Below are 23,259 nucleotides of genomic sequence, written 5' to 3' on the forward strand. Positions count from 1 at the left end.
GGGTTCTACAGGCTCGTCAAGAATTTCGTCTCCAATTCCCAGAGAAAAAGCTTCAGGATTTATCACAGTTATTTTATTTAGAATACTTTGAGGGTCTCCTACGAGGAACTTTCCAAAAATTCTTCTAGAGATTAATCTACCATTTCTCCCAGAAATTCTTCCAGCAATTATTCAAAGGATGATTGAAAGAATTTCCCCTGAATTTTCTCAAGGAAACTCTCGCGCACTCAGAAGCTTCTTCCTTAGATATTTTTTTCCTAAAACTGGCCTAGCATTTCCTACAGATATTTTTCACTGACCCTTCAATTGAATTCGGCAGTTGTTACTTTAGGAGTTCTCACAAAGATTTCTACTGAAATCCATAAAGGTTTATTCCAAAGAGGTGGATTTCTTCAAGAATACATCCCAATTTTTCCAGCATTTCATCTGAATATTATTTCTGAAGTTTTAAAAAGCAATTCTTAGAAAGTTTCTCAAAAAATTCCGATGTAATTTTCAAAAGTTAATTTCAGTTTTCACACCAGTCGGGGCCCAGATAGCCGTAGCGGTAAACGCGCAGCTTTTCAGCATGACCAAGCTGAGGGTCGTGGGTTCGAATCCCACCGGTCGAGGATCTTTTCGGGTTGGAAATTTTCTCGACTTCCCAGGGCATAGAGTATCTTCGTACCTGCCACACGATATACACATGCAAAAATGGTCATTGGCATAGTAAGCTCTCAGTGAATAACTGTGGAAGTGCTCATAAGAACACTAAGCTGAGAAGCAGGCTCTGTCCCAGTGGGGACGTAACGCCAGAAAGAAGAAGAACCAGTCAATGCTAGAGCAATTTTTCTTGTAACTCCACCATTTCCTACACAAATGTCTCAAGAGATTCAGTACAAAGTTTTTCGAAAAATTTGCTTAGTAAATTCTGTGAAATACCATCCCTAGATTCCATAGATTTTTTCGATTATCTTAGCAAATTATCTAGGAAATCTTCTAAAACATCCTCAACAGTCCACGAGTTATTTAAGAGATCCTTATTCATTAAAGGTGACTTAGAATCTTCCACAAATTTTATCAGAGGTTATTTTATCTAGGATTTTATTTTAAAATGTATGTACGATTATAAAAATCGAATGAACATCGTATTTTTTTCGCAAGAACTCCGAATTTGGTTTTTATTTTTATAATCGGTAGGTTTTAAAACATTCTATCGGTGATTTTTTTTCCATACATTCATTTCTGTGGTTCTCCTTGGGAAACTCATGGCTGATTTTTTTAGGTATCCTCAACAAAATTCTTGGAGAAATTGGCTGATAAAAAACCGTCTTGAAAACTTATCACTAAATGAACTCTTTTAAAAAATTTCCGTAGAAATATCTGCACATTTGGACAAATACCTGAATGAATTTGTGATGAAATTCTCACAGAAGTAATGAAAAATACGTAAGTAATACTTGTCAAAACAAAAACCATGATAAATTCTAGATCTCAGAGAATGATGCTATGAAGAATCAAACTTTTATGTTTTGGCTTTTATAAGGTTTCATTTTATATTCCTGGTTTCAGTTTAGTAAAAAACTTCAAAATTGATTTTCTCAAAATTACAGTATGGCCCATAAAAAATGCGAAAATGGTCATATCATGTTTTATGGTAGTTTTTACATAGAAAATGTGAATGAAACATAAATATTATTCATTACTTGTATTGTTTAATCTATTAAGACTCAGTTTTTCGCTTTGGATATGATTTTAATCTGTTACTTTCACCTTAACAGAGAGGAATTCCAAGCATACCTTCAAATTTTATTATGCGGACGTCGAGTTCAATATCTGTGTGATGAAAGCTTCTAAAACATTAACGATGACGGGGGATTCTTCACAGGCCTTGTCTCCAGCATACTCCTATATCAAATGATAGAATTGGTTCATACCTGGGTAATTAAACACTTAAACATATTTTCGAAAAAACGGCTCATTTTCTAGAGCTTTGATTGAACCTTCATATAAGTGTGATAAGCAGCTCCGTTTTGCTCAAAACCTATTAGCTAGTATTGATTTAAGTTGTCTCTAACCGATGGAACAAATTTCATCCTCAAAAATCTGTTATAGGCCTCCGTATTTATTTTTTATTCAACCTTAACAAAAAATAAAGGCATATCAAACCTGTAAAACACAAATGCCTTCAAAACTATGACCCTGGCAAAATATTTTATTGTGATTATGAAAAACACGTTCTATAAGAACTGCTCCATCCTCTGATACCAAACAAATTAAAAGTGTGATTTTTGAAGGTGGAAAGTTTATCACCAGAGTATACGACAATCAGACGCTGTTTCTAGCTTTGGGTGGACAAAACCTTTGAACTTATTTGCTTTATAACATTATTTCGGACAGTAAGAAAAATATGACAAAAATGGTCCTGGATAGCGAAGTTGTGTCAGAATATACTACATTAGTCAGAAATTACATTCACTATCAAAAACAATGAAAATAACGCATGTGGATGCTATATTCACGTTCAAGAAATTTTCGCATTTTTTATGGGCAATACTGTAGGTTTTTCGCCACTTACACCCCTTTGCTTCTAACCCCTTCAAATATTGTATTTCTTTTGTTGAACAGAAAAATCAACTGATGATAACGTTGGAACGCTTGGAAACAGTAGAATTTCCTCAACTCAACTCAAAACCGACCAAAATGTCACTTATACTCCTTAGCGTTTGAGTCCCTCAAATTTAGTAACTTTATTCATCTAGTCCAGGGTTAAAATGTTCATAGCATCACTGTGTACAAAATATTTGCCAACGGTTGTTTCCTACCCCGTGGTTTCGAACGTGGACGCGCCTCTGGCCAGTGTTATTCCATATATCGTATTTGGGAATACCTTGAACTTCTACAGCAAGTCCACAACAATACTTATTGTTTTTTTTAAGAATGTCTTTTAGAGCTCTTTCAGAGCTTCATTAATAAATTCCTCGGGAAATAATTTTATGAAATCCTGACGAAACATTGTCCAAAATTTTACAAAGCAATGATTCATAATTTCTTCCAGCATTAGTAAATCCAACTTAAAAATGAATTCCTCTAAATATGGGATGGTACACAAATTATGTCACACTTAATTAATACTTTCAATACCCTTCCAGTTGTCACGCGTTTTGTATGAGACCTATTAAAAAATAGGTTAGGCTCGTCACGTTGTGTTTGACACCTCCTCTCCTTGAAGCATGGTATAATTAATCCCTATCAGTCTAAGATGAAATTTCTTCATGATTTTCCCCTTGAAGTTGTCAGGCATAACACACGGAATTTCGGTTCATTGATTATAGTTTTAAAGAATTACCTCAATAAGTATCTTCTTAGTGTTAATTGTAAAACTCAACCAGCATTTTCTACTAAAAGTATGGAAATTTCCAACCAAAAAAAAAAAGAATATGTTCCTTCATAAATGGCTCTGATAATTTTCTTGGGATTCTGACATGAATAACTCCATATACTTTTCAAAAGATACATCCAAAATTTTCTCGAGAAATTATTGATAAAATGCAACCTAGGACTCACGCAAAAATATTTGTATCGATATCTTTTATAGAACTTTAGGATCTCCACAACTTTCAGAACTTTTAAAAGAACTATTATTTACAGTATTGGACAAAACATTCGCACCTTTTTCGGATTTTTCATACAAAATGGTTAACTTTGGTAGGCTAGATCTCAGTTGTTTATAGAACGATTTCAATGAAATTTACACAGCTCGTCAGGTATAACTTGAATTTTAACATATATTTTTGAGCGATTTTTCCAAGCACGAGTTCAAAAGCAGTAACGGTATGATTTAAGTGATGTTTTCGACAAATTTTAATAATTTACGTAACTTAAAAAGTTGAAGAAAAAGCTTTATGGTGTCTTCAGCAAAGTTGTTTATTTAGATAACATGAACAAGTTTGCCGAAGATAGTTTTAATGTGGGGCTTTCCTGTTTTCAGATGGATCGTTCATAATTTTTCGTCAAAAAAAATCACTTTCGTCAAACCGTTACTGCTTATGAACTCGTGATTAGAAAAACTGCTCGAAAATACATGTTATAATTCAAGTAATATCTGACGAGCTGTGAAAATTTCATTCAAATCGGTCTATAAACAACTGAGATCTAGCCTACCAAAGTTGACCATTTTGTATGGGAAATCGAAAAAATTGCAAATGTTTTGTCCAATACTGTATATTCCTTCAGAAACTTCACTAATTTTCCAACTAGAATTCAGAAGATTTGTTAAAATTTTCTATAGATCATTACAGGAATCATCTCTCGGGATTTCCAGAAAATCGAATATGAATTTCACCAAGAAAAAATTGAAACATTGCCTTGATAGGATTTCGTGAGAAATTTCACCTGAGATTTTTCCTAACATTTCTTTTGAATTTCAGCAAAAAAAGATCTCCAGGGATTCTTCAATAATTTGCTTTAAACAGTTGTGAGGAATATCTCCCGGAATGCTTTCTGAGCTTTATTCAGAAAGTTTGAAAAAGATCTCAGATAATTGGAATTTGTTGAAATTTGCCCATGGATTGAAATATTATTTAAAAGGTTATTCTAAGAATTCATCCAGGTAACTCTCTAGGATTTAACAAAGAAAATTTCTTCAAAATTCTTCCTTGAGTAACCTTACGGAGTTCTTCTGAAATTAACAATTTTTAGAGAGATTTTCTCAACTTTCATAAGATCCTTTGGTAAATAATCCAATACTTAAACCAAAAGTACCTCTTCAGGTACTCCTCTGAATGTCATAAGTTGATTAATAGCACATATCATCTTAAGCACATTTCGAATAATAGCACATTTCATCTTAACCATATCGCATGAATGTCGCCCAGAATCAATCTTGGAATTTATCCTGATGTTTACATTTATTCATTTAGCTCTAAGAATCATCAAAAATAACTTATCTAACTTATTGAAAGCATTACTTCTACGATTTCAAAAATAACTGCGATAATTCACAAAAAGTTCTTCTTCTTTCTGGCGTTTCGTCCCAACTGGGACAAAGCCTGCTTCTCAGATTAGTGTTCTTATGAGCACTTCCAAAGTTATTAACTGAGAGCTTTCTTTGCCGATTGACCATTTTTGCATGTGTATATCGTGTGGCAGGTACGGAGATACTCTATGCCCTGGGAATCGAGAAAATTTTCTTTACGAAAAGATCCTCAACCAGCGGGATTCGAACCCACGACTCTCAGCATGGTCATGCTGAATAGCTGAGCGTTTACCGCTACGGCTATCTGGGCCCCTTAACCAAAAAGTCTCAGAAGATATAATCGGGAGAATTTATAGCAAAAATACTGAAAGAATTGTTGAAGGTTTATCTGCAATACCTCTAACTTATGCTTTTAGTACCGTCGATGGGGGTGACAATGGGTCTAGGGGGTGAGATTGGGTCAAAACGGAAAAATATGATTTATGAAATATTTCAGCTAATAACGCTGATATTACTAAAATTATTAATCCATATGCTAGGTAACATATTATTACACGTAATTCATCACAAGACACATTTTAAGAAATAGTAGTTTTTGTTTACTATATCAATAAACTTGTATGTTGAAACTAGATAAAATTTACCACATTAAATTTCTCCTGTGCAAAGTATCACGCATGTACTTTAACCTCTATCGTTATATTAGTAGAAGGTTGAAAGTCTTTTCATTACACTTCACATGTATTTTCCGGAATCTATTTGATTTTTCCACAAAAATATATTTTTTTTCGGTACGGTGTCTAAAACATCAAAAATGGGGGTGAGATTGGGTCAAGCAAGAACGATAGTAAATTAAATTGCAAGTCCACTTTCTTGAAATTTTACGGTGCCGCGTGTACTCTTTTTTCATTAAAATGTGTTTATTCTTTCAATATACAGCATACCTGAAACATCAAACAAGCCTACTTGAGTATTCCGTACATTGAATAACAATGCAACGCATTTTGACAATTTCTCAAGCCAGCAACTGTTATTCGCGCGCAGCAACATCGTAAAATTTTAGTAAATGAATTTTTTCTTCAATTCAATTTCAAATTCAATATTTCATTAGTGTTTTCATATTACAGAAACATCTCACGGAAGTACAAATGAGTTGGATCGCTAAAATACCGGGGATTATGACGTCAACATCTGCTGAAACGTATTGATCATGAAATGTCGCACCGAAATTTAACTATTTGCGAAGGTTTAAAATAATCACTGTTTCAGTACACCTTTGGAAAACCTGAATAGGCTTTATGGCAATGAGGATGAGACTTTGAAAACAATTTGATGGAAAAAACAAGAAAATTTATGTGAACTTAACGACAAATGTTATACATATTTATTCTCATAGCTCTTCAATTTTTTGGTATAATCGTTCTTTTAAGTGGGTTTATCATACTTGTGAAAAATCTTAGATACCTTTTCGTCTTGTTTGCATCGTATTTCACCAATATTTTTCAGCTGTGAATGATTTTGAAATCATTTTTTCAAAAACAAGTTATTTTAATTACAGTGACCCAATGTCACCCCCTCTATGGGGTGAGATTGGGTCATTTTTCATTCACTTGTGGTGCCGCTGTGAATGAATATTTTTCTTTAATTTTTTGAACAGTTGTTAATGTACCATCAAAGTACATACACACCAAATTTGAAGTTTATTGGAGTTAAATTGCGATAGTTATTCAATAAATAAATCGTACATATCCATTTTTGACCCATTGTCACCCCCAACGACGGTAACCCTTGAATTTATTTGGCGACCAGATAGCCGTAGCGGTAAACGCGCAGCAATTCAGGAAGACCAAGTTGAGGGTCGTGGGTTCGAATCCCATCGGTCAAGGATCTTTTCGGGTTGGAAATTTTCTCGACTTCCCAGGGCACAGAGGATCCTCGTACCTGCCACACGATATACACATGCAAAAATGGTCATTGGCATAGTAAGCTCTCAGTTAATAACTGTGGAAGTGCTCATGAGAACACTAAGCTGAGAAGCAGGCTCTGTCCCAGTGGGGACGTAACGCCAGAAAGAAGAAGATGGATTTATTTATTTAAGAATCTCCAGAGCTGTTCCAAGCCTTTGATATAAATTTAATGATACAGTGCTAGAAAAATTAATAAAAATATCAGAAGAGTAAAAAAATTTTTAAGCAAAATGTCTTGGTAAGACACGACAAAATAAGGCAGAAAAGGTTTAGATACAAATATTCAATGTGTTTCCGAAGGAATTCATTAGAAAATATTTAAAAGAATCTGTTGAATATTATCTGAATATGCATTTGAAAAATACTTGGTGGAATCCTTAGAAATCGTTTTTGGGAACTCTTTGGAGTATGGAATCATCTTTGCAAAAAAAATTTAATAATCAACTCATAAACTAGAGATACATTGAGGAATTTCTGGAAAACATCCTTCAATGGGGTAAAGTACCCGAATGAATAACTGGAAAAGTCCTGCACGAATCCTTACTATATGCTTTTCACAATGAAAATTTCCTTGACTTCCCTGGACATAGAGTATAATCGTATCTGCCACACGATATACGAATGCAAAAATTACAACTTTGTCAAAGAAACCTCTCAGTTAATAACTGTGGAAGTGCTCATAAGAACACTCAGCTGAGAAGCAGGCTCTGTTCCAGGGAGGACGTTAATGTCAAGAAGAAAAAGAAGAAGAAGACGCTTGCGTCACCTCCAAATCTTAATATTTTTGGCTCGTATTTTGAGGTTTCTCTTTTAATGCGATTTGAGTTCATAAGAGCACACAATTTTTTGGTTTTAAGAATTTTTGAAAAATAAGTCGCACCCTACAACAGATACCCCGAGATAAATTTTTGGGAGAATTTCTGTTGGATTATTTGAAGGAATACAGTCACCCTACAGTTACCGATCAACTAAGTACCGTAATTAAGGGGTTAATTGATCAGTGTGGGTGAGTTGTTGCATATACAGATTTCTTGAATGCAACATTGAGGTCACTCAACCCCTCTGATGGAAACTCTGGCTACGTCCATGACAGTAGGTGACTGACTAGTTGTTGAAGTTGAACCACACCCACCCGCGGGCGCTTTGATTAAGCTCGAGGGATTGCGCGAAGTGGCTTGATTTTTTATGACTTCGACTGATGCCGGTCTGCGAGTTGTCATGTGCACAGTGACCGCACTCCATAAAAAAGTTGTCCAAAAGTACAAGTCTTGTTCAAATGGTTTGGAAATTAAAACAGTTTTACTGTAATTTTATACAGTCGCTTCTCCACATCTCGATATCGAAGGGACCATCGAGGTAGGGAGAGATCGAGACAAAGAACATTAATTTAATGAACACTAGATCGAAAATCACTCCGTTACTAAGAAAATAATAAACAAACAAACTTCATGTCGAGTTTCCAAATGTTTTGAATCGCTTAAATCTGGTCTAGTAACCTTAGATAATGTTCATATCAACATATTGAGAGAAAATTGAGAACAACAAATCAACAGGAACACATCGAGATATGGGGATATCGAGATAAGGAGGATATCGAGATATAGAGAGAGAAATAGTATGCAGAATAAAGGGATCGACATAGGGAGAGATATCGAGATGTAGAACGTCGCGATGTGGAGAGTCGACTGTAATCTGCAAACAAATTTGATAAACGACCTAAGTAACATTAGAGACTGTTTAATAGTTTATTAAGTTGAAATGAGCTGTTATTCACCTAACACCTAACAATAACTTGGGAATACCGTACGCAATGTTTTCTGTAGGTACTAACTTATTCACAAGCAAAGGTAAAACATATTTAAAAAAAATGTTAAAAATTTCCAGTATTCCTAACTTGCTATCTGCAAGTGCACTACTGCAAAATTGTTTAAAATAATAATTCATAATTATTGAAATGTTAATTTTTATTTCAGAAATAGTTTTAAACGGTTTTGTTTTGGATGTATGTTTATTGATTAAGTACACGCTCAAGAAAGAGTTCTGGAAAACGTGAACTATCAAAAATACACCATGAACTACCATCATGTTAACATGAATGTTCTCGGAACTAGGCAATGCGTTCACACAAACATGATCTAGTTCACGGTGTATGTTTGCTTGTTGACGAGTTCACGTCTGCTGTTCACGGATCCGAGAACGGATTTTTTTTCTGTGTAGAGATTGTTCAAATAGTAAGTGATTTAAATTTTAAACCCTTCTTATTTCGAACAATTTCAACAAAATATCGGAAGGTTAGAAAATGTTTATGTTTAGTGGTTACAAAATTACACATTTGCTTGCATGGAAGCAAAATTTTATTAGTAAAAATTCTGTAAACTGTCAACGAAAATTTAACATTTTTAAATTTTTGATCAGCTTCAGGCCACTGTGCTGCGTAGAAAGTGAAATTATTTCTGATGTAGCCAGTAACAATTAAATTACGGTAGGCACCCGAAAAACCAACAACACGACTGCGTCGTTTTTTGATGGCAATGATGGCGTTGTGGCGGGTGGAATTTGTAAGTTATTACGACTTTGACGGGCGCCGCTTCGGCGATGGCTACCTATAATTCGTGAGTCAGTTTAGCTCAGGTGACGCCATAAAGCATTCCACGATTTAGATTGTCGTGCCCAAGCGCGGACAACGGAAGGTAAATTTGTTGCATTTATAAGTTAGTTAGGTCGCGTGCTCAAATCGGAAATTTAGCAATTAAGGAGTTTGACGATTGGAGAGGGAGTGTTGTAAAGCGATTGTTGTCTACGGATGAGAAGCATTTCAATGCTTTGTTGCAATTTGATTGGCCTATATGCGATATGTGTGATTGGCATATTTTTTGCAAACGAAGAAGACTGCTCATAATTGCATAATTGAACGTTGGAAAACGCATTGGAATTCATAGGTAATATAGCCTTTTTGAATATTGATAGAGGAAAGCATATTGAATCAATTTTGTAACAAGTTGAAACGGACGTTGCTTCGAACGCATGGCCAACAAAAAAAACTTCATCCTGATCATCATTTTTGGAATTTCGTAATTTTTTAATGTTTTGAATAGCTGTATAGTTCATCACTCAAGATCATACCTGGAAATTATGGGATGATTGTCATACGAACCAATTTTTTGACAATTACAAATGTAGTTTTTTTTTTCAGACTGTTCGTCTACGCTATCACCGCGCAGATCACCAACACCAAAAACACCGCACTGATGTTGTGTACGAGGAGTGAAAATTGCATGATGCTGCTTTTCAGTTTTGGACTATCCTGCCCATTGAATTCTTGTTAAATTTTTGGACAGGACAGTTTTAGGAAATTGCTGGGAATTGATAATGACAAATATTCTAAAATTGGCAAATCAAAAAAGGTGGCTCTCAATACTGGACACAATCTGGAAATGGCCCGATTTCTGCGAATCTGTACATTACCGAATGTTTACTTCAGGAATAGACTTGCACAGCCAATTGTATGCATTTGCAACATTAACAAGAACAAGTTGAGTTTAGCTCAGTGTGCAAGATGTTCATCAAAAACCTCTTTCAACTATAATGAAAAATAAAACATTTTACGATGTTGTTCTTAATGTTCTCTCTTCTATTTTTTTTATCATGGTAGTATTCGAAATCCATTAAAATAAATATAATTTGAGACAGTGGCGCAAAAATTACGAAGATAGCGTATAGCAAATCAAGCTGTCCGAAACTGGTGGAAAGCAGGTGCTTGACTAAATTTGTAGTTTGTCCACATTTAGTTTCAATATGGTTCAAAATACTTTCATACTTTGAAATTATGATTATTTTCGATTATGCTTGCGTGATCCAAACTATTTTAAATAATTAATAATTTAGCTTTAACGTCAATATTTCCACTTTTTCAAAAACGGCGTGCATATTTTAAGGAGGTTTAATTCTACGCAAACATTACTCTCCATGATAGCTAGCATTTCTTATATTACACCATCTTGATTGGAAGATGGCTTCTAAATTTTCTAACTCTGCCCAGTGTTGGGTGCTCTCTGGTACTGGAGGATCTCTCCCTTCTAGGATTATTAAAAATCGAGACCAAGAAATTTGACCATACATATCTCAAGTCAAGTTAAACTCATGTCAAGTGACGAAACCGTTAAAAAACCTATGAAGGTATGGAAGTTGAAGAAGATGGTATGTTTTTCCCACGACCATACGTGAAAGAAGCTTGAATGGAGCATACATCGTTTCCACAAACTAGGGAACAAGCAGCGTTTTACTCTAATTAACACTAAACGTTTCTGGATAACAATTCAAATGCACCGCCAGGAAACTTTGAGGTGCATACAGATTGCAGTTAATTTATGTTATTTTCTCCCATGGCGCATTACTCACACTTAACATAATTGATTATCAGCTACTATAGGGAAACGAGCTTCAGTTTCCATCCCAGAACTGTATGCTGATGAGAGAAAAGAAGTGAACTGTAATGAATAGATAACAAACTCAGTTCTAGACTACCATTTGAATACACGAGTTGTAACTGATTAGTGATTACACAGTGTAATAAAAATACCATTTTTGCCTGTCTCAAGAATCAAACTATATGTCTTTCTCAGAAATGTACCAGCCCGTCACAATTTTGAGCTACAGGTCGTCAAAGTTGCATACAATACTGGTTTAAGTTATGGTTCTCTAAACTTTTAAGTGATCTAAACCATCAAGAATGGAGAGTTAAGTTCAAACAAGTTTTTTTTTTTCAACCTGACATTTCGGAAGGAAGGTACACGGAAAACAATTCTTCCAAAATTTGAGTTTAAACCAAAAACTGTGGCAAAATCACAAAAATCGAAATAAAATATATTTTTTTGAACTTAAACAAACGAAAACCGTTTAGAAGATGAGTAGCTTTTAGAATGAGTAAATAGCGGTTATTTGGAGCTTGAGACAAAAAAGAACATGTTTCGCGGTGGTACCTATCTATCCAAATTAATGTTTTGGGATGGGAATACAGCGATACATATATAATGCCAGATCTGCCCTAAAAATCCAGTACTCTCAGAAATACAGTCTCTAGATTATTAAGCACTAACAATCACTCTATAAAAGTCTGCATTTCGTACATAGCCGGTTCAGATAAATGGATTCCAAGAAATGAAGCATTCAGTAGACTTCATCTGGAATCTTTTGAAAAATAATGAGCTAAGCACATGCTCAGAAAGATGCGTGTTGAAGCTGGATAAATAGCCGAGTTCAATTGGCATTATTCATCATTCAAGAATATTCTTCGTGGAATAAAAGCCTTGAGCTTTACGATCATTATGAGTTACCCCTTTAGCATATTATTGATGAATACAGTAGACGAATTCCATGTCAAATCGGTCAGTCACAGAACTCGACCATCTTTGATTTGCAGTAAATTTTGCAAATGTTTTCGTTATTCGTTATTTTTGGATTTTTTGACTGGGGTGGCCATTTCTGAAATAGGGTGACCAGAAAAATCGCGATTATGCTTAATTTTTATTTAAAAAATATATAACTTTTGAACCGCTTGACCGATTTTAAATCGAAATGAAAGCAAAAGTTTTGTACTTTTCAGGAAAAATATAAAATTTCACAAAAATTGTTTTTTACATGAAAATTTCCGTTTTTTTCGTGTTTTGAAGGCCTTTGGACCAAATGGGCTATTGCTGTTCTCATTTTTTCTTGAAAGTTCAGAAAATTTTACGTTTACTGTCAAATCTTAAGCGAAGTATGTTTTTAAGTTTTTGAGATATATTTATTTGAAAATAAAAAATCAGTCATTTTTTATCGGCATACACTGTAGGACTCAGCGCATAGAATTTTTTTATCTAAAAAAATATCATAATTTTTTAACAGCTCAACCGATTTTCAATGCCGATGGAATGGAATGAAAGCTTAAAATTTCAACTTTTCAGACATGCAAGAGTATAAACAAAGTACAGTCGAAGCTTGTTATAACGACATCGCAAGGGACCGTATGAGAAATTTCGTTATAGAGAATAGTTATAATATTAAAATATTTTTGTAGGGACCGAAAAATGTCGCTATAGAGAGCTTTTGTCGTTATAAAAGTGGTCGTTATAACGAGCTTCGACTGTATTACTGTATTCTTACTGGTCTTACTGGTATTACTGGTTTTATAAAATTGCATGAATTCTTTAATTTAATGCCCTTTATAAATCAGTTTGATTTGAAAAAAAATTGGTAAGTTTAGAAGTGCTGTTTTAATTTATATTTCTGATAAAGCGAAGCATCTCATAACAAATTATTGAGTCAATAATATTGACTGCAGTCGAAAGGGGCAAATATAAACATAAACTACATCTCATGATCTATAAATGTGGGTCATAATTTTGTAGAATGTACAAACAAGCATCTTATAATTTTTGTTTGAAATGAGTTTTGCTTGAGCTTGATACCATACCTTATGAATTAAGTGTACAGAATCCTGCTATGAAACCTCAAGAGTCTGCTAAGGTGCTCATAAGGAATCTATAAGAACACGCTTGGGCTCTGAAGCATCTTGCTATTTAAATTTTCAGTATCTTGCTTATAATTTCGCTGAAAATTCCTGAATCTCCGAGAAAAATCTTCTAGCATTTCCCAAATTCCTCTAAAACCCTTTTCAACATTCCCAATATTTCTCCAGAAATACTAAAAATACCACTAGAAACCAACATTACACGCTAGAAATTCACATGATGCCCTTGAGATCTTAAGAGTTCATTATGAATCACTTATTTTGGACATAAACCTCAATAACTAATTACATATACATTCTCAGTATCCCGCAAGAAACCCTCAGTGTCCGCAAGAATATGCAGACATTATCAAGAATCCGTTGAAAATTAAAGCCTCTTAATGAGACCCGTATCCCCGATTGAAAATCTTGAACGTAGAAAAAATAATATACACACTTATACCTCAAAAGTTTAAACACTCTCTATCTCTCTATCTCTCTCTAATTATATTATTGAGTGCAAAGTGTAGTTTTTTTTTAAACGGCACAGTGGAATTCTCGAAAAAATAAAATACAATATAGTAAAATATGCACACTTTTTATGAATTATATTTTGACACTAGAATAACGCAATTTACTTTATGAAATTCCCTAAAAGTTATGATACACGATATTTTGCTTTATTTGTTTCTTTTACTGCAGTCAGTGGTTTAAATAATCATGCCGTTTACGCAAAAAGAACCAATATTAAGCAAGATCCACGCTCACACGCTCACAAACCAACAGCAACCGATTTGCTCACAGATTCTTGCATCGGAGTACAGAACAAATGTAAAAAGAGCGTTATTGCTGGATGAGCAGAGTCTGCTCACAGCCGTTCTTTTTTCCGTTCATTGCTATTTTTGTAAATATTTGGCTGAGTTATGATTATAATAGATAAATTACAAACTAATGTACGACAGTATTGAGAAAATTAACCGATATTAAGTGTAATTATAGAAATATCACAGGGAATCGGAAGCGTGAGTGCAAGTCAAAATAAAATGATGTGATGTCCTCTACAGTATTTGTGTTAGATCGATCGGGAGCAAAGAAAGCAAGAACGCAATCGCTCAAAAGGAACCAGATACTGGTGGAGATTAATTGCCTCATGAAACGTTGCGAATGCATGCACAATGACCATTCCGAAGTTAATAGGCGCGTACGAGAGCCCTCAATAGTTAGTGGGTTTAAGAGGAATGTCGACGAAAATGGAGCTCTGAAATGCAGTCAGTTTGTAGTTGACCGTAATTCAAATGATAAAAGCAACAGACACAATAACATTTACAAAAAATTCAAAATTTCAATGGTATTCAAAAATGTTGCCAAAAACGGATCCATTTTGTTGCCAAAATCGGGGGTGCCAAAAATGGAGCATGCCAAAAACGGAATGCCACTATAGTATAATTATTTTTTCATGGAAAATTCAAAATAAAAAGTAAAATTTAAAATTACACTGTAGATATCAAAAATAAATCTGGTTTCCTTAAACGGTGTCTATGAAAAAAAGGCTGAAGGTGATTTTGCTCTATGTATAACTGTTCGGAAGATATAAATTGAAGTATGTAAGCAAAATCATAGATTTTTGTTGAATTTGAAATGACTGGAGGTGGTCCTATTGGTATACAAAATTGGCTTTTATCATTTTTCAAGTTAGCAAACATTCGACCCAAATTTGGTTTAAATTAAAAATAGTTAATAGTCATCAGTGTGGACGAAATTGTCAAAAAAGAAAGAAAGGAGCAGAGTACACAAGGAGAAGGAGCGACCATATTAGAATAATTCTTCACAACACTGTTTCTTAAACCAATCAGGAGTCAATCTCTCGACTACCTGTCTCAGATGTTTGGCCAAAATGGCCAGCCCTTCCTCACCTCCCCTTTCTGGTTTTCTCCACTAAGTGAGCATAAGGGGACACCTTAGTAAAGTGAACCCGCCTTGGTTTTCTCCTCTCTTCTCTCGCTTCTCACGGATGGAAAAAGTTGCCATCAGTATCCATTTGAATTGTACGGTCAATTGTAGTGTATGCTATCATTTATTGCTGTTAAATTGCGTCCCATGTAGTTCTTCTCATTCATAAAAATGTTTTGCAACACTTGTGACATTGTGTACACCTTTTGAGTGTTTTGAAAATGGAGAATACATGGTTGAAGCAATGGTATGAATCCAAACAATTTCAATTCCAAACATGAAACTGACATCACTTCCATTCAACGAGAGCAGCGCATCCCATTCATAAACAATGTTGGCTCAGTGAATTCGCGTTCCGGTGTTGTTTTTCGAGCACAAATCGATGAATTTAAGTGATTTTTTGCTCCCAGTAGCACGGCGCGAGAAGAATTATAGTGTTTAAAGTATCGCATCAGATTTTTGAGTTCCTACGGTGAGTAGAAATACCATTAAAAGTGCGTTTTGGAACGGGCACAATAAAGCCAGCAAACAACAACACGATGCGTGAAGAAGAGTGAGTTGGTAGTGAGTGATATTTTACAACACAAATCACAGCAATAACTTCGTGTTTGCGTTGAAAAACTGGTAAACTGTGACAAACATAATATGGAATGCCTTCAGTTAAGAAATCAATCCTCTACGATGAGGTTAGTAACAACAAATAATCATTTTTTGTGATCGTTCACACTGTGATTAGTGTGGGAGGAGAGAGCGGAAAGTGATGGGGGAAGTAAGGTGCTATATTAGAGACCATTTTAGTAATCAAGCAACTATGTTCTTAAGATAGTATTACAGTAAGTGTCGAAATAGTGCTCAACTTTCCCCCGGTTTACGGTAGTAAACATCAACTAATCATACCTCAGAAACATAAACGAAATAAATCATATCAAAGCTTATCATGAAAGCGCCCCCATTTCAACTCACTTTGCATTCAGCCCCTCGATATCCTCGGACTGCTCGGCCAGCGATGATTCCAAATCCAGATACGCCCCGTAGTCGCCGTCTTTGTACACTTGTAGTGCTGCATCGTCCAACTGAAACGAGTAAACAGAGCAAAAAAAAAAGTCATGAAGAACAAAGTACCAAGCAGAATACTGAAAAATAAAATGATGCGGATTTAGCACAGATTTATCAAAATCGAAAGAAGAAATGCAAACATACGATATTAAAGCAGAAAGCCAGAAACCACAAGAAACAGAGGAAATACGAGAACCAGAGCCTCGCTTTTAGCAGAAATTATGCAATCGCAACAAACATAAACAAAATGTGATATAAAAACCGTTGAAGTTGAACGACCTTCTCTTTGTGAGAGGCTCCAGTTCACAGGACGGTCAGGTGAGGCAGTGAATCCATGCTCGACCCTGTCCTCAACACCGCCTTTAGTCCACTCCCGATGCGATCCGATGGTCTGCAAACTAATCTCCAATTAAATGCATTTAATTCCTTTTTTTTTCGTTGTCTTTCTCCATGTCGGTCTATGGGCAATCCTATAAAATGGGTTTTCTTCTACGTGCGCAATAAAAACGTACATTCGCTTCTCGTTATTTTCCCCGCTGCTGTGTTCTCGGCGCTGATCCAGAGTATACGATCTTCACCTAAACCTAGAACGCTAACGGTGGGGCAAAAAAGGGCAACATTTTCCCACCCAACAACAGTGGCTGCCCAACGAACAATGGTCGGAAAAAGAGAAGTTTGGTCAAAACTAGCTTTATCGCCTTAATGTTTTTTTAAGCGGATCAAGAGTTTAAAAGCATAGTCTATAATCACAGATTCGCAATATACTTTTAATTTTGGTATTGCAATGCCTCTTGCTTCAACAATAGAATGTGTTAAAGTTTCAAGAGCATTGTCAATATCAAGTTTTTTTTTCTTAAAGACATGTTTACATCAAGATTACTATCGATATATGTTTCATATGCATTCCAGTCGACTCGAAAATAATTTAAAGTGCAGCTGATAGCTTTGAGAATCGCTTCATGGGATATTTGAAATGTAACAGGGACATGATCAGAATCAAAATCAGCAAGAGTAACAAGTTGGCTGCAAAGGTGACTAGAGTCAGTTAAGACCAAATCAATCGTAGATGGATTTCTAGAAGAGGAAAAAAACACGTAGGGCTATCAGGGTATTGAATTGAGAAATATCCTGAAGAGCACTAATCAAATCGAATAATCTGCCGTTGGAATAACTTTGCGAATTATTCCATGACCGATGTTTGGCATTAAAGTCACCAATGACAAAAAATGACTTATTGCGAGTAAATTTTCGCAAGTCAGTTTGGAGCAAATTAACTTGCTGTCTTGAACTTGAAAAGGCAAATAGGCAGCTATGAAAGTATATTTACCAAGCTGTTTTTCAATAGAAACACATAAAGTTTCAAAAATTTGAACTTGAAAAAAGTTTATGTTTCATAGTCCTATGAATGATGATTGTAACTCCCCCACATGCTCCATCAAGTCGATCATTACGACAATCAAAAAAAGGTTTGGATCTCCTTTGAGTTTGGGTGCAGGTTTCAAATAAATTTCAGTAATAACTGCTATATGTATGTTATTAGCTGTTAGAAAATTGAACAGCTCGTCCTCTTTACCATTCAAAGAGCATTTTTTCCAATTCAAAATATTTAAAACATATTTGGATCCATTAAAGAAACGTTATTCAATAAAAATTGTGTTCGTAAATTTACACCATTAAGATTCAGTAACAATTTCAACATTCTTGTCTATACTACCCACGGAATTCAAGGAAGACATGAATGTCAAATGAATTTAATTTTGATAAAATTTTGAATCAAAGCTTTTAATCTTAAAATATTTATTAGCTGTTTTTGCCACCTCTCACAATTGCCCGTCCATTGTGCACCGTTCCGATTCTATCCCACTGCCACGAGGATCGTCCTCGAGCTTTACTCCATGTTTAAAATGTGCAATTCCTACATTACACCATCGGTGCGCTGGACACTAATTGTGTGAAAATGCCGTACCCAGGTTGAAGGGAGTTCCCTACCCATCTTGGCATCGGAAGCACTTTCCGAGCACCAGATGCTCCCCTGGCTTGCGAGCTGAAAGCCTCTTGCCGGGAAGATGTAGCTAGAAAGAACGAAATAAAAAACTGCCCCAATGATTCCCAACAACGACACTTTTTTCACGTAATGAGCCACCATCGCTAGTGGGCGAAAATACGAAACGAAAACAAACCTACAGAATTGGACAATACATATGCGACTGTTTTGATTTTCTTCTCAAAATGATTCACTAGATGTTATATTTGAATTTCAGCATATGTTTTAAGAATTTTTTTTTATGATTTATGATATTTTTACAGTTTTGAGAAAATTTTCAAATTATTACCATTTTGACAACAATGATATTGTTAACGAACATTTTTGTATAATTTCTCTGAATATATGATAGCTTTAGACAAAAACTTTGTTCAGCAAATTTGTTCATTTCGTCCAAATCTATAACTTCGATAATGATACCATGAAAGTTTTCCTTAATTTTTTGAATTATGTCAATTATCAAAATTTGTCAAAAAAAAAGTTTAGTTAAATCGTTATTTTTTTACTTAAAGTGACTTAAAAATTCGGCCTTCCTTAGCCGAGTGCTTAAAATTCGCGGCAAAGCTATGCTGAAGGTGGCTGGGTTCGATTCCTGGTCGATCCAGGATATTTTTCAAAATGGAGTATCATCGTACCTGCCACACGATATACGGATGCGAAAATGGCAACTTGGGCAAAGAAAGCTCTCAGTTAATAAATATGGAATGCTGTTAATTGAACGCTAAGCTGAGATGCAGGTTCTGTCTCAGTGAAGACGTAATGCCAAGAAGAAGGAAACGAAGAACTTAAAAATAAAGATTAAAATTTAAGTTGAAATTGTGAAAAAATCATTCAAATCGTCTCATAAATAACTCCTCAAGCTTCTGAAGTTGACCAATTTGTACGGTAATCAGAAAAGTTGCAAATATTTTGTCCACTACTGTATCCATGCAGGCTTCGGAGTCCCAAGCGAAGGTCAATTAGGATCAACGCCACCGTCGTCAAACAGAGCCAACAACTTGTGGTCATGGGAAGAAAGCGTTTAATTGTTCTACGATGTGTTTGTACCTTACATTAGATTGGATTTCCTTGGAAAAAGCATGCACGAAGTGGTGGACGTTATTATGTTAGTGCTGTGCAGTCTGAATGTTGGACAATAAAGTGCACCAGCATGGATTGGTGTTTCTTGAGAAGAAGAATCCGGTGTAAAAGGTCAAAGGGTAATCAGTTCAAGAGTGGTTACTTAGAACATTAAAGTTCAACAACGTGAGCAATGGAGGTATGTTTTTTTTCGAGTAATGTAGTCACATAATGCTAGATCAATTATTTTAACCAAACAATGTTCTTGAATTTGATAATTGGAACATATGCATTAATGCAACAAATATTGTCACGTCATAGAGATAGAAACGATTACTTCTTCTTCTTCTTCTTCTTCCGCAGTTACTAACTAAGAACTTTCTTTGCCAATTTACTATTTTTGCTTCATATATAGTGAGGCAGATACTCTGTGCTCTGCATACAGATTCACTCTTTACGAAAAGATCTTCGACCTGTGGGGTTCGATCCCACGACACTCAGCCCGTTCTTGCTGTAAAGCTGCGCGTTTATCGCTTTAGCTGTCTGGTTTTCAACAATTTGGCCTCCAAATTTCCGACTTTTACTTTTCCCATCTTAACTGGAACTAAGCCTGCTACTCAGCCTAATGGACCAATGCACGAGTTCATTATTTGACGTTTGAGTAGTGTCGTGTTATTTATGTGACCATGGCAACGAGTGAATACGGCACCGCTCAAACGTCAAATTAGTGAACTCGTGCATTGGTCCATAATGTATGAATACAGAGAGCTGACTGCAAGTTACCTGTTTTGCACTTGCATATAGTGTGTGAAGCAGAGCATATGCCATAGAAAGTTTAGTGAATTACCAACAGGAAAAGGCCCTAACCATAATCGGGAATCAAACCGACCACCTTCAGCGCATTGCTTTCATCACAGAATGATTACAGCTGTTCGAATCCCTATAAATCAGTAGGAGCCCTAATGACCGTGGCAATAGAAACACAGCTGTTCAACCAGATCATGCTGAGGGTGTCTGGGTCCAAATACCGTCGGTCGAGATTCGTTTTGGATTGGATTTTTTTTCGGCTTTCTAGAATATAGTTTCCCGATTGCATCCCACATGACATGCAATTTTAAAATGCTCAAATGTTAGGAACAGCTATGGAAATTGTTGTGCCATCGGTGTAGGCACGACAAATAATTTCATTCTGTGTAAGCCTGTTGGCATGGCGCAAAACTAACAAACTGAACATTTTTAGTCAGTTCTGTCGCATCCACCAAATAAGAGAGTCGCAATAAAACTAGCTACTTAAGGCTACTGTAGGGTTTTGAGAGGGTACTACACGCTTACTCGGAAGTACCCATTAATGGGTACTTTCGTACCCATTTCCAACTAAAGTGGCTTAACTCATTAAAGAGTATTGCTTACGAACTTCAAACAATGGGTTTTTTTTACTCTTGACCTCCAACATGAAAATGGGTATTAAAACCCCATATTTTTCATTATCGATACAGTAGATTGAGGTTAAGGATTTCAGAAAATGCTCAAAAATATAAAACGTTATTAATAGACTTCACAAAAACTCTTTTATTTCACATAATAATTGTAATTTATATTACGATTAATTTTCCTACATGGAAGCTCCTGAACGCCAGTCAATGCTGATCAATGCTGGATTCCTGGAAGTCACGAGATGATGAACCATTTCAACGGGAATCGATGCATTGAGCAGTTTTGGTTTTAATGAGCTAGTCATTATAAACAGCAACCTGCAGGACACGTAAGTATCTGAAATAAGAAAACCAATTTGTGAAAATCATGGTCTTAGCATAAGGTGTCTAGTATTTACGTGTTAATATAGAATGCAGCTTGCATTTTTTGGCAAAAGTTAAAGGATACTTTCTGCCTGATATCCAACAGTTTGTTTCGATAAATCACGTAATTTTACCTTTAATTTTTGTTAATTTCTTGCGGCAACAAAAGATTCTTATAAGGGCGGTATTTTGCTTTCCGAACTATTACGTGCACTATCTACCCATTTTCATCGTTATGGAAGCATCTTCGAAATTAGGTTAAAGTACCCTTTTTATGTCATCGGAAAATACCCTTTTTCTGACATTTCCATATTGGTCAGAAAGATGGGTACATGATACCCATTTAATGGGTACTTTAAAATTAGCGTGTAGAGAAGATATAAACTAAGCAGAAGGGCATACAGTTTGAGTTACAGGGAAAACCTAAGCGAACTGGAAGAGACGAATAACACGTCAATCTTGTAAAGTGTTTTGAGCGATGAAGGTGAGCTGGAATTGCTCCTGTTGAAATTCGGCTTATTGAGCCATTAAGTTTGCATATGCCATCCGGACACTACACCTACTAAGCTAGGGGGTGCGATCTAGATATCAACAAGCAGCCAGGCTGCTGTCAAGCTACAATTTTTATCTAAATGATCCGAATATGCCTAGGAGTGTGCGGGCATTACTTCGTCACGCTAAAAAATTCTATATATTTTATGTGACACAAAGACTATGAACTGTTGAAAAAACGTTTACTTGATATTATTGATGTGTAAGTTTTTCAGAACTTTTGTTAAATATATTTTTAACTAACATACGGTGAGAAGCTATCTGATTCAGTTGATTTATTGAACTTATTGCCTTCATCAAACTGTAGAAGCTTTATGTGAAGTGTTTTAGGATTGAAAATGACCAAAATGTTCGAGATCGCAACCCTCACCTACCAAGTAGTTTAATTCTTTCTGACTGTTAGATTATAACAGATTTTGGCAACGAGCGCCATTCCCAGAAGCAACGAAACCCTGTTCCTATCAAGTTTTTGTTCCCGTTCAAGCTCTCGTTTCTGTTCCACCACTGAAACCCTCAAGCCTTCACGAAATCTAGAATGTCCACTAGGCCGTCCCTTATTTTTTCGAAAATGCGAAATGTTATAAGTTCGTCATTGTAAAGTGCTCGTTTTGGTAAGAACAAAATCAGGTAAAAATTTGAAGTCCGTACGTGGACACTAAGTGGTCCCAACGGCCCTGAAGGTATTAGGCGTAGATGACCCCGTGCGCAAAATCGAGCTCGCTGCTCTAGTGCACGCAGTATGAATACTGAAAGCCACCAGTAACAAATTGTCCTGCGTGAGTTGATAATCAGCATAGAAGTTTGTTTTCTTTGGGATTATTCAAGTATTACGTAATACGTAATACGTATTATGTAGAAATAACAAAAATTGTCAAAATTCTTGGAAAAAAGTTATGGTTAAAAATATGATTTTTAGGGGTCATTCACATACAACGGCATATATCTCAAAAAGTATAAGAGATAGAAAAAGCATGTCTTCGAAAAAGTTGTTTAGAATTGCTAATTCTACAACTTTGCCGAAGACACCATATGTCTATCTATATGTTTTGAAAAAATAGTTTTACTTTCTCACTGCTCGGTGGATTGATCACAAAACTTTTTCCATCAGAAGATGTGCTTTAATATATACCAATATATACCAAGAAACTTCTCCGAACAAACTATATCGCTAAAATCAACGGTTTGGGCGCTATTCAAAAAGCACATGAAATCGACGAAATAAATCACAGTGCGATGTTGTCTTATGTGGAGAGAAAAATACGAGATTTTTAAAATTTTACCATTTTTTTCAAGTGTTCTCTAACAAAGCCAAATAAAATTTCATACAAACAATTATGTAAAACATCCTTGATATAATGTGCTTTAACTCACCACGACAAACGATAATAATG

The 23,259-nt window shown here is 35.4% G+C and overlaps 1 protein-coding gene across 11 annotated transcripts in view; it reads right to left on the reverse strand.

The window, feature by feature from the left end:
• The window catches only part of LOC5572977 (FH1/FH2 domain-containing protein 1), a 467,818-nt gene that overhangs the window by 173,894 nt on the left and 270,665 nt on the right, over positions 1 to 23,259 (reverse strand). For all 11 annotated transcript variants that reach the window (XM_021842727.1, XM_021842725.1, XM_021842726.1 and 8 more), the window contains one exon: positions 16,325 to 16,434. In XM_021842727.1, coding sequence (XP_021698419.1) covers positions 16,325 to 16,434 — 110 coding nt within the window. The remainder of the gene's footprint in view (positions 1 to 16,324; positions 16,435 to 23,259) is intronic.

Source organism: Aedes aegypti, chromosome 2 (genome assembly GCF_002204515.2).
Source record: "Aedes aegypti strain LVP_AGWG chromosome 2, AaegL5.0 Primary Assembly, whole genome shotgun sequence".
Lineage (NCBI taxonomy): Eukaryota > Metazoa > Arthropoda > Insecta > Diptera > Culicidae > Aedes > Aedes aegypti.